Raw genomic sequence first — 23,635 nt, forward strand, 5'->3', positions numbered from 1 at the left:
ATCCCAATCCACGTGATCGAAGCAGTCTTGAAGCGTGGAATCAGATTGGTCGGACCAGCGTTGAACAGACCTGAGCGAGGGAGCTTGTTGTTTTAGTTTCTGTTTGTAGGCTGGAAGCAACAAAATGGAGTCGTGGTCAGCTTTTCCGAAAGGAGGGCGGGGGAGGGCCTTATATGCGTCGCGGAAGTTAGTATAACAATGATCCAAGGTTTTACCAGCCCTGGTAGCACAATCGATATGCTGATAGAATTTAGGGAGTTTTGTTTTCAGATTAGCCTTATTAAAATCCCCAGCTACGATGAATGCAGCCTCAGGGTGTGTGGTTTCCAGTTTACAAAGAGTCAGATAAAGTTCGTTCAGGGCCATCGATGTGTCTGCTTGGGGGGGAATATATACGGCTGTGATTATAATCGAAGAGAATTCCCTTGGTAGATAATATGGTCGACATTTGATTGTGAGGAATTCTAGATCAGGTGAACAGAATGACTTGAGTTCCTGTATGTTGTTATGATCACACCACGTCTCGTTAATCATAAGGCATACACCCCCGCCCCTCTTCTTACCAGAAAGATGTTTGTTTCTGTCGGCGCGATGCGTGAAGAAACCAGCTGGCTGCACCGACTCCGTTAGCGTCTCTTGAGTGAGCCATGTTTCCGTGAAGCAGAGAACGTTACAATCTCTGATGTCTCTCTGGAATGTTACCCTTGCTCGGATTTCATCAACCTTATTGTCAAGAGACTGGACATTGGCGAGTAGTATGCTAGGGAGTGGAGCGCGTTGTGCCCGTCTCCGAAGCCTGACCAGGAGACCGCTTCGTTTGCCCCTTTTACGGCGTCGCTTAGGGTCGCCGGCTGGGATCAGATCCATTGTATTGGGTGGAAGGCAAAACACTGGATCCGCTTCGGGAAAGTCATATTCCTGGTTGTAACGATGGTGAGTTGACGTTGCTCTTATATTCAGTAGTTCCTCCCGACTGTATCTAATGAAACCTAAGATTACCTGGGGTACCAATGTAAGGAATAACACATAAAAAAACAAACTACTGCATATTTTCCTAGGAACGCGAAGCGAGGCGGCCATCTCGGTCGGCGCCGGAAGTTCAACTCTGTTAGCCTTGTTGGTGCGGTTGGCCCTGGGTTCCTCCTAATGCAAGACAATGCTAGACCTCATGTGGCTGGAGTGTGTCAGCAGTTCCTGCAAGAGGAAGGCATTGATGCTATGGACTGGCCCGCCCGTTCCCCAGACCTAAATCCAATTGAGCACATCTGGGACATCATGTCTCGCTCCATCCACCAACGCCACGTTGCACCACAGACTGTCCAGGAGTTGGCGGATGCTTTAGTCCAGGTCTGGGAGGAGATCCCTCAGGAGACCATCCGCCACCTCATCAGGAGCATGCCCAGGCATTGTAGGGAGGTCATACAGGCACGTAGAGGCCACACACACTACTGAGCCTCATTTTGACTTGTTTTAAGGACATTACATCAAAGTTGGATCAGCCTGTAGTGTGGTTTTCCACTTTAATTTTGAGTGTGACTCCAAATCCAGACCTCCATGGGTTGATAAATTTGATTTACATTGATCATTTTTGTGTGATTTTGTTGTCAGCACATTCAACTATGTAAAGAAAAAAGTATTTAATAAGAATATTTCATTCATTCAGATCTAGGATGTGTTATTTTAGTGTTCCCTTTATTTTTTTGAGCAGCGTAGTTACGTATCAAAAGTAAAAGTATAAAACATAAAATTCCTTATATTAAGCAAACTAGACGGCACCATTTTTTTTTTTACAAATAGCCTGAGGCACACAATTTACAAACGTAGCATGTGTGTTTAGTGAGTCCGCCAGATCAGAGGCAGTAGGGATGACCAGGGATGTTCCCTTGATAAGTGCATGAATTGCACCAGTGCTGCTAAGCATTCAAAATCTAACGAGTTCTTTTGGGGATCAGGGGAAATGAACGGAGTAAAAAGTACATTATTGTCATTAGGAATCTAGTGAAGTAAAAGTAGTCAAAAATATAAACAGTAAAATAAATTACAGATACCCGCAAAAACTACTTAAGTAGTACTTTAAAGTATTTTTACACCACTGGCAAATACCCTCCGTGGAAAAGGTAGAAACTCCCTTGTAATGGGTTGGAACGTGAGAGGGGTAGCTTGTGTATACAGTATGTACACACACACACAAACAAGTGTATTCAAGCGCACACACACACACACACACACACACACACACACACACACACACACACACACACACACACACACACACACACACACACACACACACACACTATGGGAGGGCGAGGAAATAAGGCACTGCTGTGACAGTCGTTAGCTTTGTCATCAGCTTCTGGAGAAAAGCGCTGTTCCCATATAATTCACATATACTGACTCTAGGCAGAGCTGGCAACTCGCAATGGTCTGAGCCATTAACACAGTCTCAGCCTCGGAAATCCCCCATTAGTGTATGCGTGTGCTGTAGGATTTTTAAGATTTAGAAGGCACATTTTTTTCACCAGGACGGTTGTTTAGCATTGTTAGGTAGCCAAGTGGATGCCGTCAACGGGGCAGTAAGGTCTAAGCAGTGTGGCGTGCAGTCAACAAACTGCAGGAGCCCAAACACTATGTGAGAGGAATTAAAGTGGTGACAAACATTGGAACGGAAGGAGTGTGTAGACACAAAACCGGTGCATTTATGTGCAATAATAGCTAGTGAGAAGTTCATTTGCAGAGACAAAAAGTGACAAAATCATCTAACAAGCAATGAATCTAAACAAAAGAAAAAGAGAATGCTGCAAATAAACAAGAAAGAATGCAAGCAATATAGCAAGAAAGAGGACAACAATAGAAAGAAAGAACCAGGGACGCCTGTGCTTGGTTTGCTTCAGAGTAAGGGAGTCTACAAAGACAGACAGACTGGGGAAGTGATATGTGAGGACATTAGTGGGTGCGTGTGAGGACATTTTGATATGAGGGGGCATATGTGAGGACGTTTGTGTGTGTGAGGATTTGCCATGTGATTGAGGAGGGTGGGACCCTACATTTGGCAGGCAGTTGGGGCTCTCACCTCGTACTCCTCCTTGAAGCCGTAGCCCTCGGCACACTTCATCTGGGTAATATGCTGGAGTAGGTCTGCCACGCGGATGGCCGGGTGGAGCTGACCCGTCTGGTAGGGGGGCACATCTGCCACATCCCTCTTCTTCTTATAGGAGTGGCTGTGGGACTGGACCAGACTACTGGTGTCACTGGTCATGGTGTGGTTCTCATCTAGAAACCCAGAGAGGAGGGACGAGGTCACAAACAAATACATATACACTGGTCAGGACTGGAGTGCCCCACAACCCCGTACGGACATAGAATAGAAAACACTCTTGACATTATAATGGATGAACACGGGGTCACAGTATAGTTATTCAATGAGAAAACATGAAATGAACAGGAGTTACTTAGAAACTACGTTGTGCTCAACTAGTTATTACAGTGTTTTGAAACGTGGTGAACACAAAATAATGGAGCTCGTATCTTAACAGATAACATGGTGCAAAATAAATCTATTTACATTATACAATGAGGGGAAAGAGCTTTATTTCTATTGCCGCTAGAATAACCCTCACTTCTCACAGCGCTAGCTTGTGGCTAACTTCTCACAGCGCTAGCTTGTGGCTAACTTCTCACAGCGCTAGCTTGTGGCTAACTTCTCACAGCGCTAGCTTGCGGCTAACTTCTCACAGCGCTAGCTTGCGGCTAACTTCTCACAGCGCTAGCTTGCGGCTAACTTCTCAATACAAACTTTCTATCCACAAAATCGACCAATGGCAAAATGAAGTTGCACAAATGATGGAATGGCGGCGGTGGATGGATGACGTGGGTGCACGATCAAATGAAGTGGGTACTCTGTTCGGTAACTATGTCTTATGGGAAACCGTAAACAAATAAAGTGTCAGAGGCGTGAGACCCCCGTTTAAACAAAGTGGGGGTAGGGGTTGTGGAGTGTGGGTGGGACGTCATTTGGTCCACATATGCATTAGGCAACACTGTCCACGGGTGGAGTCAAATCCCCATGCTAGGTAATGGCTTCACAGGGGGAAGGGGGGGCGTGAGATGCCCTAACACAAGTGCATGCGTAGCAACACAAGATGGGAGAGCAGGCCCCAAGGGAAGGCAAGCTCCTTTCAATAGCATGACGCAAGCACACACACACACACTTCCTCACCCCAGAGAAAACAGGGCAGACTGGCAACTTACCATTAATGGGCACTTTATTAGAGGACATAGGTTAAATGTGAAGAAGAAAAGAAGAGAAAGGAAACAGGGTATAAGCAACAATATAACGTTTAGGCATGAGCACCTGCACAGTTTTAATTTTCTCTAGCTGTTTCTAGGCACCAACATGTTTTTGCCTTTCCGGGAGTCCAGTCCTAACCAACTATTCAGTTCAATTGGACACCTCACAGAAAGCTAGATTTGGGACGCTTTAGTTAGGGTTGTGTTAATTTGGTTGGAATCACCTAGAATTGACCATTTCAAATGTAATCAATGCTGACAAAGACATGATAAAGACGTTTTGTGATGAATAAAATATTAATTTGACATTAGCCAAAACAGTTTAACTAGTAAAAAACTAGTCCAGATAACGTTTGTAAACCTCTCTAGAAAACAAGTGGAACCACCAGCTAACCCTCTGTGGTGCTGTAAACGGCGAAAGTGAACACTGGGCCCTTGTCCGAGGAAACATCTAGAAAATCACTAACGCCATTCTTCCTTGAGACACTGTTGTGTTCTGCATCCCTACTAGCCCAAAGTGTGTACATTATCTGGTATGTTGATATGTGTCTGTCAAATATCTACATCTGGTGTTTGTAAAGTGCATTGGGAAAGTATTCAGACCCCTTCACTTTTTGCACATTTTGTTACATTACAGCCTTATTCTAAAATTTATTCAATTGGGTTTTGATCATCAATCTACACACAATACCCCATAATGACAAAGCAAAAACAGGTTTAGACATTTTTGCAACACTTTTTTATATACATCTGAAATATCACCTTTACATAAGTATTTAGACCCTTTACTCAGTACTTTGCTGAAGCACCTTTGGCAGCGATTACAGCCTAGAGTCCTTTTGTGTAAGACGCTACAAGCTTGGCACACCTGTATTCGGGAAGTTTCTACCATTCTTCTCTGCAGATCCTCTCAAGCTCTGTCAGGTTCGATGGGGAGCGTTGCTGCACAGCTATTTTCAGGTCTCTCCAGAGATGTTCGATCGGGTTCAAGGCCGGGCTCTGGCTGGGCCACTCAGGGACATTCAGAGACTTGTCCCGAAGCCATTCCTGCGTTGTCTTGGCTGTGTGCTTAGCGTCGTCCTGATGGAAGGAGAACCTTCGCCCCAGATTGAGGTCCAGAGAGCTCTGGAGCAGGTTTTCATCAAGGATATCTCTGTACTTGGCTCGCTTAATCTTTCCCTCGATCCTGACTAGTCTCCCAGTCCCCGCTGCTGATGCTGCCACCACCATGCTTCACCGTAGGGATGGTGCAAGGTTTTCTCCAGACGTGACTCTTGGCATTCAGGCCAAAGAGATCAATCTTGGTTTCATCAGACCAGAGAATCTTGTTCCTCATAGTCAGAGGTGCCTTTTGACAAACTCCAAGCAGGCTGTCATGTGCCTTTTACTGAGGAGTGGCTTCTGTCTGGCCACTTCACCATAAAGGCCTGATTGGCGGAGTATTGCAGAGATGGTTGTCCTTCTGGAAGGTTCTCTTATCTCCACAGAGGAACTCTGGAGCTCTGACAGAGTGACCATCGGGTCCTTGGTCATCTCCCTGACCAAGGCCCTTTCTCCTCCGATTGCTCAGTTCGGCCGGGCAGACAGCTCTCGGAAGAGTCTTGGTGGTTTCAAACTTCTTCCATTTAAGAATGATGGAGGCCACTGTGTTCTTGGGGACCTTAAAAGCTGCATAAATGTTTTGGTACCCTTCCCCAGATCTGTGCCTCGACACAATCCTGTCTCGGAGGTCTACGGACAATTCCTTCCACCTCATGGCTTGATTTTTGCTCTTATATAGACAGGTGTGTGCCTTTCCAAATCATGTCCAATCAATTGAATTTACCACAGGTGGACTCCAATCAAGTTGTAGAAACATCTCAAGGATGATCAATGGAAACAGAATGCACCTGAGCTCAATTTCGAGTCTCAAAGCAAAAGGTCTGAGGGGTCTTTACTTATGTAAATAAGGTACTTCTGTTTTACATTTTTTATTAATTAGCAACATTTTCTAAAAACCTGTTTTTGCTTTGTCATTATGGATTATTGTGTGTAGATTGATGCAGAAAAACATAAATGTAAACTATTTTAGAATAAGGCATAAAGTAATAAAATGTGGAAAAAGTCAAGGGGTCTGAATACTTTCCAAATGCACTGTATGTTGTCTATTGTACCTGGCTGCACAACAAACGTCCTACCAAGACAAAGATATTGACACTTTTCTATATATGAAAGGGGTTGAAACTGACAATTGTACTGAAGGAGTTTATTAGGGTAGGTTAAGCAATAGTTACATTGACAAAATGACACAAACGTGTCATTCCTCAACTTTGCCCTGGAGCTCTCCAACGTTTGCTACTTTACATGTTCGTTGCTATGGCGATGGGAACTACTTTGTCTGTTTGTATGGATATTATTTTTTGGGGGGGGGGGGTTTGCTGTGCCACTCCCCCTCATCCAGTCCACATTGTCTGTCCATGCATATGAGAGGTCATAGACATACGTGACGTCACACGCACGACACGGAATGCGGATGGGATGGAGTGAATTAGCCAACCTCAGCTTGATTAGAAAGAAACACAACCTTCTGGTCTGACAAAGAAAGAAAAGCAGGCAGGTATGAATGTGTGAAAGCCATTATCAGGAAACAAACCAATCCAAATCACTATCTCCATCTCTCTGATTCTCTCTCTCGCTCTCCCTCGCTCTCTCTCTTTGCTTCCCTCAAATGCACAGCACCTAGTCTATTTTGGAATAGTCTGTTTCAGTTGGTCTATAAGCATAAGGAATGTATTGTAGGGAAAAAAATTAAGAATGTTTTCTCACCCAAGATAGCGGTTGGCACAAAGGGATCTGCCCACAACCCAAAACCAGTGCAGAGCAGGGTGTTAACAAAGAAGAGACAATATAGCAGTGAATAAGGTGACGCGCTCCCCACTCCAGGTAAGTCAGCAATATTATAGCAGAGCAGTTACAGTTTGTTATCATCAAGTGGCAAAGAAAAGCTCCAATGGAAGAACAGCATCAATAGTTCATTTTTAACATTATAAGAGATAAGTCAGTTAAATGTAGATCATGTCCAACATTATCCATCGAATAGAATATACATACAGATCGATTCAAATTAATCTACCAATATGGCTCAAAATGGTTGTCCCAAATAGTATGCTGAAGTGCAACCGCTATAGAGCAATTAAAACTGCAGGCAAAAAGAGAACAGGCATCATTACATCGTTTTGGCAGGCCACCATTAGATCAAGCAAACCGTTTATCGAACAAAGGCACAAGCACCTAGATCGGGATTGGCCATTCGTTAAAGAGGTCAAAGTTCAAGGGGTCATAAGAGGTCATCAGCAGTTTTAGACAGTAGTAGAAGCAGAAGGAGTTTTAAGAGTTAAAAGATGAGGTAGTTTACCTGGGTAGTAGGAGGTGGGTACGGTCGTGCTGATTGAGTTAGTCTTCATGGTGAATGTCGAGGGAGAGGCAGCTTTTAGCAAGAGAGAGAGCAGGCAGTAACACAATGGTCAATAAACTTCAGTGGAAGAATGAATAGTATATTTCTTGACGATCTGTAGGAATCAAACAATTTGGCTTCCAGACTCAGATCTGTCCGAATAAAAGGTTGTCTCAAATAAAAAACAGAATCAAGGAAGTGTGTGTTCACTTCCCTTCCTGAAGACATTAGGAAAGGCTTGTAGCTTTTGCATGTCACCTGACAGAGTCAATTTAACAAGTGGAATAATGTCAAGAAACTAAGACATTTCACTATTTACTGTTCTGGCTACGCATATGGATACAAATACGCTAATGCTTTTTAATGACTATTTTTGAATAAGTGACAACAACGGGCTGTGTTCATACGACATATTCAGCCAAATCAATAAAGGGTTAGGGTTCGTTGATAAAGCCGGCACAGTACACTGAGCGATAGTCGCCGTGTTTGTCGGTCGCCATCAGGCAGCAGACATTAGTTGCCTACAGTGACCCTGCTGTTAGTCAAGGATATTGCGATAGACAGCGGGATAAGGTCACGGCTGAATGGCTCTGTCGTCCAATGAGAGCATGTTTATTTATTTATCCCCAACGTATCCCAGGTCACTCCAATCTGCCCGGCGACACGTCGGCCGGCCCTGTCAGGCAGAAATGGCATTCCCCTCTTGCAATATTAAACGAGCGCCAAACGATCCAAGACTCGTTCACGGTCGTGTTCTCGCTCCTGTCCCCTTTTTTCTTTTGACAGACAGATGACGCGCGCGTGGCGGTTAAGGGGAGAGAGAAAAATGCCTCGTGACCCTGGCACCTCCTCCTAGCCTTCAGAGTTGAAAGACAAACTTCAGGGTTGTAGCTTATTTACTCTCCAGTAACAGAGATATAATATAAGAAGGTCTAAGAAATATAGAGAATATGATTCTGGAGATCCTCATAATGAAGGGATGTCTTAATGTCATATAGTTGTGAGGGATAGGGGCACAAGGGGGAAATCAGATGGTGATGAGAGCCGCTGACCCAGCATGCCAAGCAATAGGGGCTGACTAATGTTTGGGCCTGGGGACCACCGCTGGTGGGGGGGGATTAGGGGATTGTACCTCAGCCAGGGTCAGCTGTCCCTGGGGTGAGGAGGAAGGCCAGAGGGGGTGGAAGCATGACAGATGGGGAAGATATAGGGCGGCAGGTAGCCTAGCGGTTAAGAGCGTTGGGCCAGTAACAGAAAGCTCGCTGGTTCGAATCCCCAAACCGACTAGGTGAAAAATCTATCGACGTGCTCTTGTGCAAGGCACTTAACCCTAATCAATCCTGTAAATCGCTCTGGATAAGAGCATCTTCTAAATTAATCCAATTAAAAAAAACTTATCTACCCCCCCCTCCCCCACTCATGTGTCAACATGGGATACCTATAGAAGGAAATGAAAGGCTAGTAAGAGGTAAGAAGGGTTTGAAATAGGCACAGGATCAAAAATGAGGATTAAAGCATTGACAGCTTTGGAAAATTAAGGGAGGAATGATAAGTCCTTATTTAGATGCTGTATCGGCAAATTATAGTCGAGCTGCCTAATAAGTAAATAACACTGAAGACATTTCTAACATGCTTGGGTATCGAGGGTTTCGCAAGAGCCTTTCACATGACTTGATCATTGATAAAACAGAATTTGTTTAGAATTTAAAGAAATTCCTCTAATGTACCAGTGTTAATCTATGTTACCTATAGCCTTTTCACACTACTGTGTCCGCCTAAACCAAAATTGTTTTTCTTTTCACATTGTCCTTTCCACTACGGTTCCAGTGACTATTGTGAATGTGTAACCAGGCCAGCTATGTACAGCTTGGTTTGGCTGGGTTCAGCTCAGTGTGAAAAGCCTTCCATACTCCCCGGCCACCAATCCACAATGCCCTGCTGTTAGACACTCACTTCTCCCGTTGAGTGTGTGGCTGTGGGTGTCCATGAAGGAGATGGCCTCATCACAGTTGGTGCCCTGCTCTGTGTAGCTCTTGTCCATGGAGTTCACCATCACGGTCATCTCCTGTCGCGTGCTGCTCAGTGTCTCCTTGCGCTTCTTGGCCAGTTTCCTGGTTTCATACCAAACACAATAGAAAGAAGAAAGGGTCACAGGGGAAAACACTGAAAAGCTAGTGATACAGTAAGCAATATGCTAAATACGTATCATAATCAAGCCTCATATTGACATGATCTGGTTCATACCTGGCTCCAACTAAGATTTGTTTTATTTCAAATACTATTATGGATTTCATTGAGCCTGCGATTTGAACCCAGGTCTGCTGTGGTTGTTCTCTTACATCACATCAGGCCTTGCTGTGGCTAGCAATTCATGTCTCCTCATGAAGTGGAGATGGACAGCGGAGATGAAATCTAGTCTGCATCCAAACAGTGCGACAAACTAGCTACCTTTCTCCTCATTCAACCCAGAGGCTACACTGTATATTTTGCTGCCATATCCCCCAGAGTGTCATGTAAACACAGGCCCAGATCCTGACTCTTAGGGCAGGGCGTTAGGTTGGCCCAGATCCTGACTCTTAGGGCAGGGCGTTAGGTTGGCCCAGATCCTGACTCTTAGGGCAGGGCGTTAGGTTGGCCCAGATCCTGACTCTTAGGGCAGGGCGTTAGGTTGGCCCAGATCCTGACTCTTAGGGCAGGGCGTTTGTTTGGCCCAGATCCTGACTCTTAGGGCAGGGCGTTAGGTTGGCCCAGATCCTGACTCTTAGGGCAGGGCGTTAGGTTGGCCCAGATCCTGACTCTTAGGGCAGGGCGTTAGGTTGGCCCAGATCCTGACTCTTAGGGCAGGGCGTTAGGTTGGCCCAGATCCTGACTCTTAGGGCAGGGCGTTAGGTTGGCCCAGATCCTGACTCTTAGGGCAGGGCGCTAGGTTGGCCCAGATCCTGACTCTTAGGGCAGGGCGTTAGGTTGGCCCAGATCCTGACTCTTAGGGCGGGGCGTTAGGTTGGCCCAGATCCTGACTCTTAGGGCGGGGCGTTAGGTTGGCCCAGATCCTGACTCTTAGGGCGGGGCGTTAGGTTGGCCCAGATCCTGACTCTTAGGGCAGGGCGTTAGGTTGGCCCAGATCCTGACTCTTAGGGCAGGGCGTTAGGTTGGCCCAGATCCTGACTCTTAGGGCAGGGCGTTAGGTTGGCCCAGATCCTGACTCTTAGGGCAGGGCGTTAGGTTGGCCCAGATCCTGACTCTTAGGGCAGGGTGCTAGGTTGGCCAACTGAGGGAGATTCTAGGAAACAAGGACGCCCTTAAATACAGTACCTGCTGGCCCACTCCCTGCTAATGTAGTCTCCTGGGGCCCCATGTCAGCGGCTAGGTCAACAGCCTCGCGCACAGACAGACAGATGATACTTTAAGCGGATTGGATACTTAAAGTCTCCCCAGTCCAGCTCAGCTATGGCTTGTCCTCCATTGCAGGGGGAGACTGTAGAGTAGACGTTAAATGTAGTTGTCAGAGAAAGGGGGCTGCTGTGTTTTCGGCAGGAGCAACACATGGGCCAAGGGAGGTTAACGCAAAGGGGTTGTCATCTTAGGAAACAGTGGTGTGGTTTCAGAAGGCTGAAACCCGTGTGATAGAGAGTGGGGCAGATCCATAGAAATACAAATGGCATCAGCCACTAGTATTCTATACTCTATAGGCTGAACACACTCATTGGAGAGAACCGCAAACAGGCCAATGAGAGGCAGATAACCAATAAGAACGTCTGCTTTCCAATGGACTAACCCTTTCCTTTTGAGCTGAAAGCTTGCATTGAGTTCATAGCACTTAAGACATACTTTCAAAGTAAAAACATTGGGTTTACAAATGGGATCCATTTTCCACTTTTCCTCTACAAGCTTAATCAGGCCAAATCGTAGCATTTCAGAGCGCTCTCTCTCACTAATGTTGCTTTTCCTCAGCGCTCCAGCTGTATGGGTCGACAAAGAGCGTGTGTGTGAACGGTGCCTTTGCAAGCGCCCAGCTGGCAGTAACAGAGAGACCTTGGTGAAGCCTTCATTAGGGGCCAGCCACTCCCCACAAGCACCCATCAGTCCCCCTCTGTGTCGTGATCACTGTGCTTTTATGGGGGGCTGAGAAAGTGTAGTGTATGCCCCATTTGCAAGCCAAGGCAGTCAGTGAGGGGTGCCAGACATTTTGCCAGCCCTGAGATGGCGCTGTTATACCGGGGTCTACGAGGCTGGCATAGGACCCTGCATTCTCTGGCGAGAGCCAACTTTCCACCAAAACACTGTAGCGATGCCAACCCTGTCCTGGCTATTCCTCACTAACGACTCCTGAGTGAAAACAGCCCAGCCTCCTTACACCCCAGCCTCCTTACCAACCATCAGCAGCAAATAGCAAACATCTAAATGGGACGCTGCCCAGGCAACCTGTACCTGAGAATTTCTCATTTCCAGGTGGGTAGTAAATGTCCCCGAATCCCATCCAAAGTGTCCATATTCTCCAGCCTCCATTTGCAGTGACCAATGTCCATTTGAATGCAGCCAGATGCAATAGAATGCCATCTGACTGCTCTTCTTGTTCACTTTCTCCCTCTCCCATTCCTCCTGAGGGGTGGGGGGGCTAGGAGTTGGCCTTCTCTAATGGAGCCCCCCCCCCCCAGCGTTAAGTGGTCTAAAACGGGGCCCGACCCCATCTTGCAGTCAGAGCATTAAACATAAATGAATGAAAGTCATATCACCCTCTCTCTCTCTCGCGCTCATTCTCCCCCTCTATGCCGCCCGCCCGTCTCAAGGTCAGTCGATCCAGCATTTATACGAATGGAAGAAAAGAGAAACTATATTTTGCTCTTTCACCCTATTTCGCCGGAGGGGTTTTACTGATGCACACAGTGAATGAGTAATGCAAGTGGGTCTTCTCCAACTGTCAGGTTGAGCTAAACTTCTGAGAAGTATCCACAGGCAGGTCCATTTTAAATTTGTAGATGAACTCTAATCCTTTGGTATCTAAAAGTTCTAGAACTCTCGCTCTTACCCCCACATGTGCTGTATCCACCTTGGAGATGATGCCACCTTCCTTATATAACCTAGCATCCTCCCTGCTTCCTTATATAACCTAGCATCCTCCCTGCTTCCTTATATAACCTAGCATCCTCCCTGCTTCCTTATATAACCTAGCATCCTCCCTGCTTCCTTATATAACCTAGCATCCTCCCTGCTTCCTTATATAACCTAGCATCCTCCCTGCTTCCCTATATAACCTAGCATCCTCCCTGCTTCCATATATAACCTAGCATCCTCCCTGCTTCCCTATATAACCTAGCATCCTCCCTGCTTCCTTATATAACCTAGCATCCTCCCTACTTCCTTATATAACCTAGCATCCTCCCTGCTTCCCTATTTAACCTAGCATCCTCCCTGCTTCCCTATATAACCTAGCATCCTCCCTGCTTCCCTATATAACCTAGCATCCTCCCTGCTTCCCTATATAACCTAGCATCCTCCCTGCTTCCCTATATAACCTAGCATCCTCCCTGCTTCCATATATAACCTAGCATCCTCCTTGCTTCCCTATATAACCTAGCATCCTCCCTGCTTCCCTATATAACCTAGCATCCTCCCTGCTTCCCTATATAACCTAGCATCCTCCTTGCTTCCCTATATAACCTAGCATCCTCCCTGCTTCCCTATATAACCTAGCATCCTCCCTGCTTCCCTATATAACCCAGCGCCCTCCCTGCTTCCCTATATAACCTAGCGCCTTCCCTGCTTCCCTATATACCCTAGCGCCCTCCCTGTTTCCCTATATAACCTAGCACCTCCCTGCTTCCCTATATACCCTAGCGCTCTCCCTGCTTCCCTATATAACCTAGCGCTCTCCCTGCTTCCCTATATAACCTAGCGCCCTCCCTGTTTCCCTATATAACCTAGCACCTCCCTGCTTCCCTATATAATCTAGCACTCTCCCTGCTTCCCTATATAACCTAGCGCTCTCCCTGCTTCCCTATATAACCTAGCGCTCTCCCTGCTTCCCTATATAACCTAGCGCTCTCCCTGCTTCCCTATATAACCTAGCGCTCTCCCTGCTTCCCTATATAACCTAGCGCTCTCCCTGCTCCAGGCTGTACCCCACAGCATTTCTCCAGCTGGCTTTCATCAGCCTGATGTGCACTTCTGACATGCAGAACTGCAGACTGGGCAGAGCGGTCATCTGGAGAGGCCGAGGCGTGATGACACAGGCCTTCTCTACAGGTGAAGACTACATGACTAGCACTGCACATGGTGGAGGCTTTCAACTCAACGTGTAAGTGCTGCTGACCTTGTCATTACAGACACTCTGTGAGAGCTGGCGATATGAGTGACAAGCACAATCTTGAGAGACAGGTATTCTATACTGAACAAAAATATAAACGCAACATGTAAAAAGTTTTGGTCCCATGTTTCAGGACCTGAAATAAAGAAACACAGAAATGTTTCATACGCACAAAAAGCTTATTGCTCAAATTTTGTGAAAAAAATGTTTACATCCCTGTTAGTGAGGATTTCTCCTTTACCAAGATAATCCATCCACCGAACACGTGTTGCATGTCAAGAAGCTGATTAAACAGCCCCTACCTTTTTTTAAAGATCTGTGACCAACATGTGAAATCCATACATTAGGGCCTAATGAATTTCTTTCAAATTGCTTGATTTCCTTATATGAACTGTAACTTTGAAATTGTTGCATGTTGCGTTTATATTTTTGTTCAGTGTAATTAAGGCTATTTTCATAGTGAGTTTGAACAAATCTCCCCAGGCCCTAGTGATTGGGCTTTCTCTTTGAGAGCTAATTCAGCAGAGATCAGATTTATTAACTGTGCTACAGTAGCGAGAAGTCTCAGGATCCAATTCATTGTAATAATTTCAAGAGATTTATTAGAAAATTAAGCAGACATAGAAAAATCCCACAATATCCAATTGGATGCAAATAGACTCAGCGGATGAGCCAATATTGGGTCTGTTTGGTGTCTTAAACGAGCAGGTATTTCAAGTGAATGCAAATTTATATCTGCAATTAATATAATCTGATTTACTACAAGGGGATTTCAGACAGTAATACCACTCTGAAGAAGGGTGCAATATACCTCTAACTGTGGGAGCTTAAATCTTAGACACTGTAGCGCTTTGGAATTTACTGCCTCTTGTCATTTAAATCTGCATTCCTCTCAATTGCGAGGCGAGCCTGGGAGGCAGAGATTTGTCACTGAGTGGTCGCGCTCTCCTCTTTCCCTCTTTGCACTTAAGGAACAAATTAAAGTGTCTGGGAAGAGCCTTTTGAAATTACAGAAGGAGATGGTTATCACAGAAACTCTATTGAGCCAATTTAGTGAATTCATGTTGCAGAGCGGGAGACAAGTCATACCCGGTTTCTTTTAAATTGGAGGCAAAACTCCAGCACAAACGCTCCATGGATCACCGGCTAGATGCGAGATTAAAAGGGTCCCAGACAAAGAAAAACAATAACACAAAGGAGAGAAAACAATGGAAAATTTGTGAAGGGAATGACAATGCTGGATTATTATATGGGCCCATCTTCTTTGTCGTGGCAGAGACGATTCTTAGAATTTGGTGAGGCGGAATGTGATTTTCTCAAGGTGGTTAACAGCTTGAGTGTTCAGCCTCCACTTAATGGTGTTCTACCTGCCTGATGGGGGAAGCGTGGCGGGGTATAATTGTCTCTCCCTCTGCCTTTACTGTGGTAAACACAGCCGCTCAGCGCTGAGACGGCATGCGATCCCTAATAAGCCGGAGAGAATGACTAGTGGCTAATGGACAGCTATGAGTTAATGAAGCTCTCCCGCCACCATCGCCGAATCAATCTGCTTGGATTCGATTTCGCAGCCGGCTCGCTCCGTATGGCAGTGCCCGACTCCCCGCTGCCACCAAACATCTATTTGAGTGGGAGGCCCTCGACAGGAAGCTAATAGTTTTAACTGTTCCTCCAAATTTGTTTGCCGTGAAAAGTGACATTTAATGCACCTTGTCATCTGGCTGGGTAATAGGTGATTTAGTCTGGGGGTTGGAGGAGAGGGAGCTTCCGTTTCTAGCATGGTTTCCTTCCGTCTTGGAGCGCAGGGTGCAATGTGAACAATGGCTACCCGGGGAAAGATTAAGTACTACACCTACTCTGTAATTGAATCTTAGTGTTTAATGGTTGACATTAGGGCCCTGGCGGTGTCGACGCTTGTTTAATTCGGCAGAATGAGAAAAAAAACACAAGTTGCTGCAATTTGCGTGTTTTTGTTGACTTCATTTACTTGTTTATTTTTTCTCATTCTCTTTCTTAGTTTTTAATAAAGAGAGCTAATCAGAGGGTGTCAGAGTTAATGACGTGGAATAGAACAATCCAGACAACATGAATGCTTGGGAGGTGACAAACGCTCACAGGCCAAGGTTTCCCCATCTGCATGCAATCAGGGGACTATAGAGTTACCGTGAAATAAAAGGTGAAAAAAAATACAAATAAATTATAGAATTAACGTGCTGACAGCAGCAGCAGCAGTGACAGATTGGACAGGAATAACTATGTGCATTCCTCACCTTGAGATAGAATGGTAAACTGTGAAATAAAATAAACAGCTCTAGTTTAGATCGGTATGCATAGTCTTAGCTAGGCCTACTACAAAGACAGAGAGGCCTACAGAGACTGAAGAGATAGTGTGCACAGTATGACCTTTTAAAGGAGTTTAAAACTTGAGTTTCTCAAGGCAATGCAAAATGGCATTTACTTTCACGAACCCTGTCCCGATGTTCAAATCCAATTCTTGCTTGGGGACTTTGGCAAATAAGGGAAAGACGCTTCCATGTCCTTTTTCATTTAAGACACCCGCGCCTTTCTAAAAAGGGTCTGTGTTTCATGTACCCACCCGGGAGAGCGGGCGATTGAAACCCTTCCCCAAACAGCTGCGGGAATTGACAAAGCGCGGTGGCACAGCCCATTTCCCTGCAAATGTCAGGACTCGATCTGTCTCGGGGAGAGGCGTTGGAGAGCGAGCGCAAAGAAAATTGAAAATAAATGTGAAAGTGCTCCTCACAGTCTCTCCAAACAGGGAAAAAAATGTCACGAAGGTAGAGGGACTGATGTGTTGCCCAAGGTGTTGGATCGATGGGTCCCCTGCTTTTTCCAGAGGAGCACAGGGTTGGAGGTTCAGAAATACTTTGAGAGGTTCAGGTGAACATAGGAGGGGGGGGGCAGTAAGATTTTGTCCAAACTTACAAGTACTCCAAGAGCTTCCAGTGAATGGTCTCGTTTCAAAGTACAAAAAAGTTCCACTAACGATGTTCCACAAAGAGTTTATTTTGTTCTGCTAAGTGCTCGCAGGCTGAACCTTTCAGCCCAACCCTAAAAAATGATCTGGTGTCAAGATTGACTAAAAGAAGAGAATGAAAGAACGCTAGCCATCTTGGCTCAGTGAGGCACCGCCGGGGCGGGGGGATGACAAATGACAGATTGTCTCCACTTTGTGACAGTGTGGCTGTCATCAATCCCGACAGAGGAAGCGGCGGCGTGCTGCGCTGCTGAAGGGGCTGGGTGATGAGTGACACTGGCAGAGTAGGAGGGAAACGCACGGCTTCACATGAGATTACCTTTAATGGGCGTGTTGGTTGGCAAAGTAGGCTGGCACACACACAGGTGGGTAGAGACCCTGCTGGGGTACAGTGCAGAAGTTGCAAAGGCGGCATCGTGAAGAGGCCTTGCTCGCTAAATGCTAATATTTTCTGCTGCTAGTGTACAAGATTTGCACTATCTATATGTAAGCTACAGACGTTTTCACATTGGTGGAATAGTTAGAAAAAAACATGTTTTTAGGGGGATGGAGGGGATTATAGCCTCCCGTTATAAAACACACACTTAAAAAAAAAACTACCTGAATCAACAGAATGAATCCAGACAGGCGGACAAATTAAAAGCGGGTGAACGGGGAGAGAGAAGCGGGTGAACGGGGAGAGAGAAGCGGGTGAACGGGGAGAGAGATGCGGGTGAACGGGGAGAGAGAAGCGGGTGAACGGGGAGAGAGAAGCGGGTGAACGGGGAGAGAGAAGCGGGTGAACGGGGAGAGAGAAGCGGGTGAACGGGGAGAGAGAAGCGGGTGAACGGGGAGAGAGATGCGGGTGAACGGGGAGAGAGATGCGGGTGAACGGGGAGAGAGATGCGGGTGAACGGGGAGAGTGATGCAGTGGCTGAGTGGAGAGATGCAGTATGAGCTATGGTTGTTTACCTCCTCCCTCCCTCAAACCATCCCTTCCCCCCCATCGCTACATGAGAGCTCGCTCCCATCCATGGCCCACATGCATACCTAATGCCACAGCCTGGTCACAACACTCCCCACGTACTCCTCCGAGTCGCTGCGTTTCTCTCCAACGCTATGCTAGATATTTTTATTTCATCCCTTTATATTCCAGATCTTTGCATAAGCGTAACCTTTTGGGGCCGTTTAAAGTTTAACCTGAAAAAACCCTTACTCCGAATGGAATCAGATGACGAGAGAAGGCAAATGGAAAACGAAGACTATAGGCTTTTAACAGAAGAAGCGCATTGCCTTCAGACTATAAGTACCTGCTAGAGCACGCTGAGAACGTTGACGGATGTCTCATTTAGATTATGCATTAGATGCATATCAACCCACAAGGTGTGCAAACATAAAGCACCAAAGCTTGATAAATAGTACATAAACAATTGTAAAGCATGAAATGCATGAAGAAATATTCATGGAAATATATCCATGTAGAAATATAACAATAGTTAATTGTTAAGATAGTGAAGGATATGTTTTGTATAATTCTACAAAGTCCTAGCGAAAAACGTAGGCCTAAAGCCAATTTTGGATACTTCCAGCCAAGAACACATGCATTCTAACAGTCTAATAAATGCATTTCATATATTCTATCAGAAGAAGAAGAATTTGGTTGTGTTTACAGAAATAACTATTTCAAAGAACACAACAGCATTTTCATTAGTTTATGTTACTGTAGGCCCCTCAACCTCAACTCTGGACATCGAAACCAGATCCAAAATAAATTAATTTACAGTATGTTACCAGTCTGCTTAGCAGCCGGAGCGACGCTGCCACGCTAGTGGTCATGTGCTGAACGCTGGGACAGTGCAGATATTCTTGAAGTGAAATTTTGGAAATAGAGCTGCACCTCTTGAATTTTGAGAGTTAATTGACAAAAGTAAGGGCCATATAAACACTTTTTCTGATACTATATAGAAATCAAAATGTTTTACCTGCATGTGACTCTGAAGGAGGATTTGATAAAGTGATGCTCCCTTCCCTGCATCTGCAAATTACAAGTTGCGCCCATCTCTTCATGTACAATTTGACACCTAATAATACTGTCAATTAGACTATTGCCAATTTAATCTTGTCTACAGGCTAACTATGTGTCAAATTAGTTTTTTGTAGTTCCGATGGGCCGGCTGTGCAGGCTGACTGGCATCGTTTGTTTCCCCTTGCTCATCAACTTGGATAGAGTCAAGGACATGTTTCACATTATTCCAAAGGTGTACTGCAACACATAGCGTGCTTTGCTTTCCCTTACAATACATGTAATAGCATTATAGTAAATAAAACAGTCCCTTAAAAGCTTATTTTTACAAAGTAAAACATAAGAATGGTATCAACCCGCAAGGCAAATGATTAACATGAGGGCCAACGATGATAGGCATGACAAACTCATCATTACACTACTGTTGTTCTACATGAAATCCATCTCTTCACCTTCCTTATCATTCAGTTAGGCCTAATTTAAATTTGATTGTGAAGTAACATACACAAATATCGCCCATTAATCAATTTGTCATTCATTCAGTGGGCTGGCATCGTTTGCTTCCCTTCGCTCATCAACTTGGGATAGTCAAGGACATGTTTTGCATTATTCTACAGCAACACGCAGCATGTTTTTGTTACCATTACAAAACATTTGATTAGTTAGAGTTCTAGTAAATAAAACAGCTTATTAAACGTAAAATAAAATAAAAGTAAAACTTAAAAGAAAATGATAATCAACCTGCAAGGCGCGCGGTCAAATGATTTGCTATAAACATGAGCGCCAAAGCTGATAAAAAGGCATAACAAACTCATCATTACACAATTGTCTTTCTAAATTAAATTAACCTCTTCAAACTCATCATTCAGTTAGGCCTAATTTCAATTAAATTGTGAAGTAACAAGCAGTTATCACCCAATCATCCATTTGTCATTCATTCAGAGGAGATAGAGACGCATTAGTGCTTAGCTGGGTATCAATGTCCTACATTGCATTATCTTGACCGGTTAAGTTGGGAATAGGTATAAAAATAAAAAATTAAACTGTTAACTTTGTGAATTCTAAATTCTGACAAATGAGCAATGTAAAATACAAACATTTATGAAAAGTTAGGGAAGGAGCATGACGTAGCTTTTTTGGGGGGAGATTTTTATTTATTTACAATATCAAACGTTAGTGGCCGTTAGCCTATGGCGGTTCTAGTGTTAAAGAGAGAGAACACATTTTTTCCCCTCTTTGCCCACAAACAGATAAATAAAAGCATAAAAGCTCCTGCCGTGTTGGTCACTGATGGCCCCTAGGCAACAGGAGAAGGAGGCAGAGGAGAAAGGTACCCTACACTGGAGCGAGGCATTTTGTCCAAGGCAGCAGGCAGAGAGAGCACTGCATAAAACCCATTCTAGTTGTCGTTTTGCCAAGATAAATCTTAATGGTTGGCAGTGGGGGCTCTGGAACTCCAGCGGTGGGGCCTGAGGCAACGGCTGTGGACAGACACAGAGACCTGCTGGAGATGGCCTGTAATGTCTCTCCATTATCAGAGTGCCATAAAACCACAGACGGAGCGGTGTGTGACCTGCGAGGTTAATGTCCTTTAAAGGCGCTTATCAGGGATTCATAATATCATTAAAGAATGACAGCGACTGGGAGTGAAGAAAAGCAGCGGTACTTGGAAATATATCCTTTCATATAGTAGCCTTTGATTAGAGATCGCTACAGCGCCTTCAGAAAGTACTCACACCCCTTGACTTTTTCCACATTTTGTTGTGTTACAAAGTGGGATTAAAATTGATTTGTCATTTTTTGTCAACGATCTACACATAATACTCTGTCAAAGTGGAAGAACATTTTATTAACACTAATATATCTTGATTAGATTCAACCCCATGAGTCAATCAATACATGTTAGAATTACCTTTGGCCGCAATTATAGCTGTGTATCTTTCTGGGTAAGTCTCTAAGAGCTTTCCACACCGGGATTGTGTAACATTTGCCCATTATTCTTTTAAAAATTCTTCAAGGTCTGTCAAGTTGGTTGTTGATCATTGCTAAACAACTATGTTCAGGTCTTACAATAGACTTTTAATTAGATTTAAGTCTAAACTGTAACTCGGCCACTCAGGAACATTCACCATCTTCTTGGTAACCAACTCCAGTGTAGATTTGGCCTTGTTTTTGTCCTGCTGAAAGGTGATTTAATCTCCCAGAGTCTGGTGGAAAACATACTGAACTAGGTTTTCCTCTAGGATTTTGCATGTGCAAATTTTGCATGTGCTCCATTCCATTTATTTTTTATCCTGAAAAACTCCCCAGTCCTTAATGATTACAAGCATACGCATTACATGATGCAGCCACCACTATGCTTGAAAATATGGAGAGTGGTACTCAGTAATGTGTTGTATTGGATTTTCCCCATTGTAAAACCTCCCTGGTCTTTGTGGTTGAATCTGTGTTTGAAATTAACTGCTCAACTGAGGGACCTTACAGATAACTGTATGTGTGGAGTACAGAGATGAGGTAGTCATTTCATGTTAAACACTATTACTACACACAGAGGGAGTCCATGTAACTTAGCATATTTTTACTCCTGAGTTGATTTATGGGGTATTGTGTTACAGGCTGTAACAAAATGTGGAAAAAGTCAAAGGGTGTCAATACTTTGAAGGCACTGTAGTCTCCCGTTAAAATAACACTTATACCCCTTTCACAAAGCTGTATTCTCCTTTCTGCCACTACAACCTCGCAACGGGTACAGAGAGGAGTGCAACAAGTATGTTGCAACAATGTGAATATCAAGCGGATTTTAATGACATTCGAAAAAAAGAAAACCGCACACAAAGAATAAATAGAATTAGAATATAATTATATAATTCTTCAACAAGCGTTTTGTACTCATAAATTCATATTTCATGAATCTTGGCTTAACAAGTCCGTATAATTCACCATATTACAATACATTGAGTCCATTACAATAAGCTGCCATGTCTTTAACATGAAACAATAACACAGTGCACCATCATGTCCTCATTATTCAGTTGAGGAATGCATCTTTAATAGAATGTCAGAGATGCACGTCGCCAAACACTGCATAAATATGTTTTACATATGACTAGGACTATCAACGTGTAACAGTTTGAATCATTGCGGACTGTCGTCTACACTTGACATATCTCACGAAATCCCATGGTAAAACAGAGTGGGGACTGTTCTAGATTCTCCAGGGGACAAACACATGTATTTGTATGTAGGGCTGATCACGTAGGAAGCGCATCAGAAAGAGAGCCTCGGGGCTACTGACGAGGTGTCAGCCAGCGCAGAAAGAGAGAGAGGGAGAGAGTGAGAGAGGGAGAGAGTGAGAGAGGGGCTTCACCTCAAAGAAGAGCGGGTTCACTGGAAAAGATCTCATCTGTCACCATTTTTAAGAAGGATGGAGGGATGGAAACATGGAAGGATGGAGGGATGGTAGGGAAGAGTACAAGACCTCAACTCAACGTTAACAGCATCCTAGGTTTCACACCGAGTGTACAATTGGGGTGCTAAATTCCTCACTATTACACATGTTCTACTGGGCAACAAAAACATCAAGACACCCTGATTTGTGTGGCTATCCTATTTGATCATAACCAACTGGTTTTTCAAAGCCAAAATCAAAACCTCATTCCTAATGCACTGCAAGAATGCACATTTACATTTTGTACTAAAGGAACTGGAGCATTCCTGACCTCAATGAATCCTCCACATTCTCTACGATACCAGAAAGAAAACACACAGCCCATACCCATAACGTTGACCTATAAAGGATTTGACTGAGACGGCTCCATTTGCAATTTTAATTGGTCTTTATAGATGAATAAATAACAGCACGTCTGCCTGATGGTTTCTGTGATCTGTTGGTGCGTGGGGGGAGGGACAGTGTGCGAGGGAGAGGGGAAATACTAAGCCATACCACTCAGACAGTTTAATGACAGTGTTGCAGGTGATGCTGGGAGGAAGCCTCCACATGAGCTGTACACACAGAGAGAGAGACAGACTGAGACGAGACTAGCTATCCTCCTCACTGGCTAGCTAGTGTACCTCGGTGAAGGCAAATTCATTCAACCATGTAGAGAAAATGTCAGACCATGATAAGAGATCTAGGCTACATTCGAAACAAATCGTACATAGACATAAGAGCCAGCTAGTGGAATTCATTGTATAAACAGCAGGCTGGCGTGGGGATTAGCTGTTAACACCCTAGGGCTCTATCCAACAGTCTAAATAACAGGCTGTTCCAGCACTGTATTAACAGTCATATTTGTGTACACTCTCTTGTACCAACAAGTCACTGAAAAATAAAACATACCACTAAACCTAATGATGTTTGACCAGGGACTCTGAAGACAGAACTCTTTGCTATTCCTTCATGTAGAATCATGACATGTTAGTCTTTAATATTTCAAGCTGCTTACACCCAGTTCATAAATCATGGTTGGTTCCATCAAGTCTGTTTGGAAAGACGTGTGCTTATCTATCTAGACAGATATGTAGAGTATGTTTCCATGTTAGAGATAGCTACATGCTATACAACCCTTTTCATTTACAGTATGTCGTGTCATTGATGGAAAAGGAAATGTC

The 23,635-nt window shown here is 44.5% G+C and overlaps 1 protein-coding gene across 3 annotated transcripts in view; it reads right to left on the reverse strand.

The window, feature by feature from the left end:
- LOC120028099 (receptor-type tyrosine-protein phosphatase mu-like) overlaps nt 1–23,635 on the reverse strand; it is a 305,294-nt gene that overhangs the window by 48,559 nt on the left and 233,100 nt on the right. For all 3 annotated transcript variants that reach the window (XM_038973267.1, XM_038973266.1, XM_038973265.1), the window contains 3 exons: nt 9,677–9,834; nt 7,685–7,756; nt 3,074–3,273 (listed from right to left, as the gene is read on the reverse strand). In XM_038973267.1, the coding sequence (XP_038829195.1) occupies nt 3,074–3,273; nt 7,685–7,756; nt 9,677–9,834 (430 nt within the window). The remainder of the gene's footprint in view (nt 1–3,073; nt 3,274–7,684; nt 7,757–9,676; nt 9,835–23,635) is intronic.

Source organism: Salvelinus namaycush, chromosome 33 (assembly GCF_016432855.1).
Source record: "Salvelinus namaycush isolate Seneca chromosome 33, SaNama_1.0, whole genome shotgun sequence".
NCBI classification, from domain to species: Eukaryota; Metazoa; Chordata; class Actinopteri; order Salmoniformes; family Salmonidae; genus Salvelinus; species Salvelinus namaycush.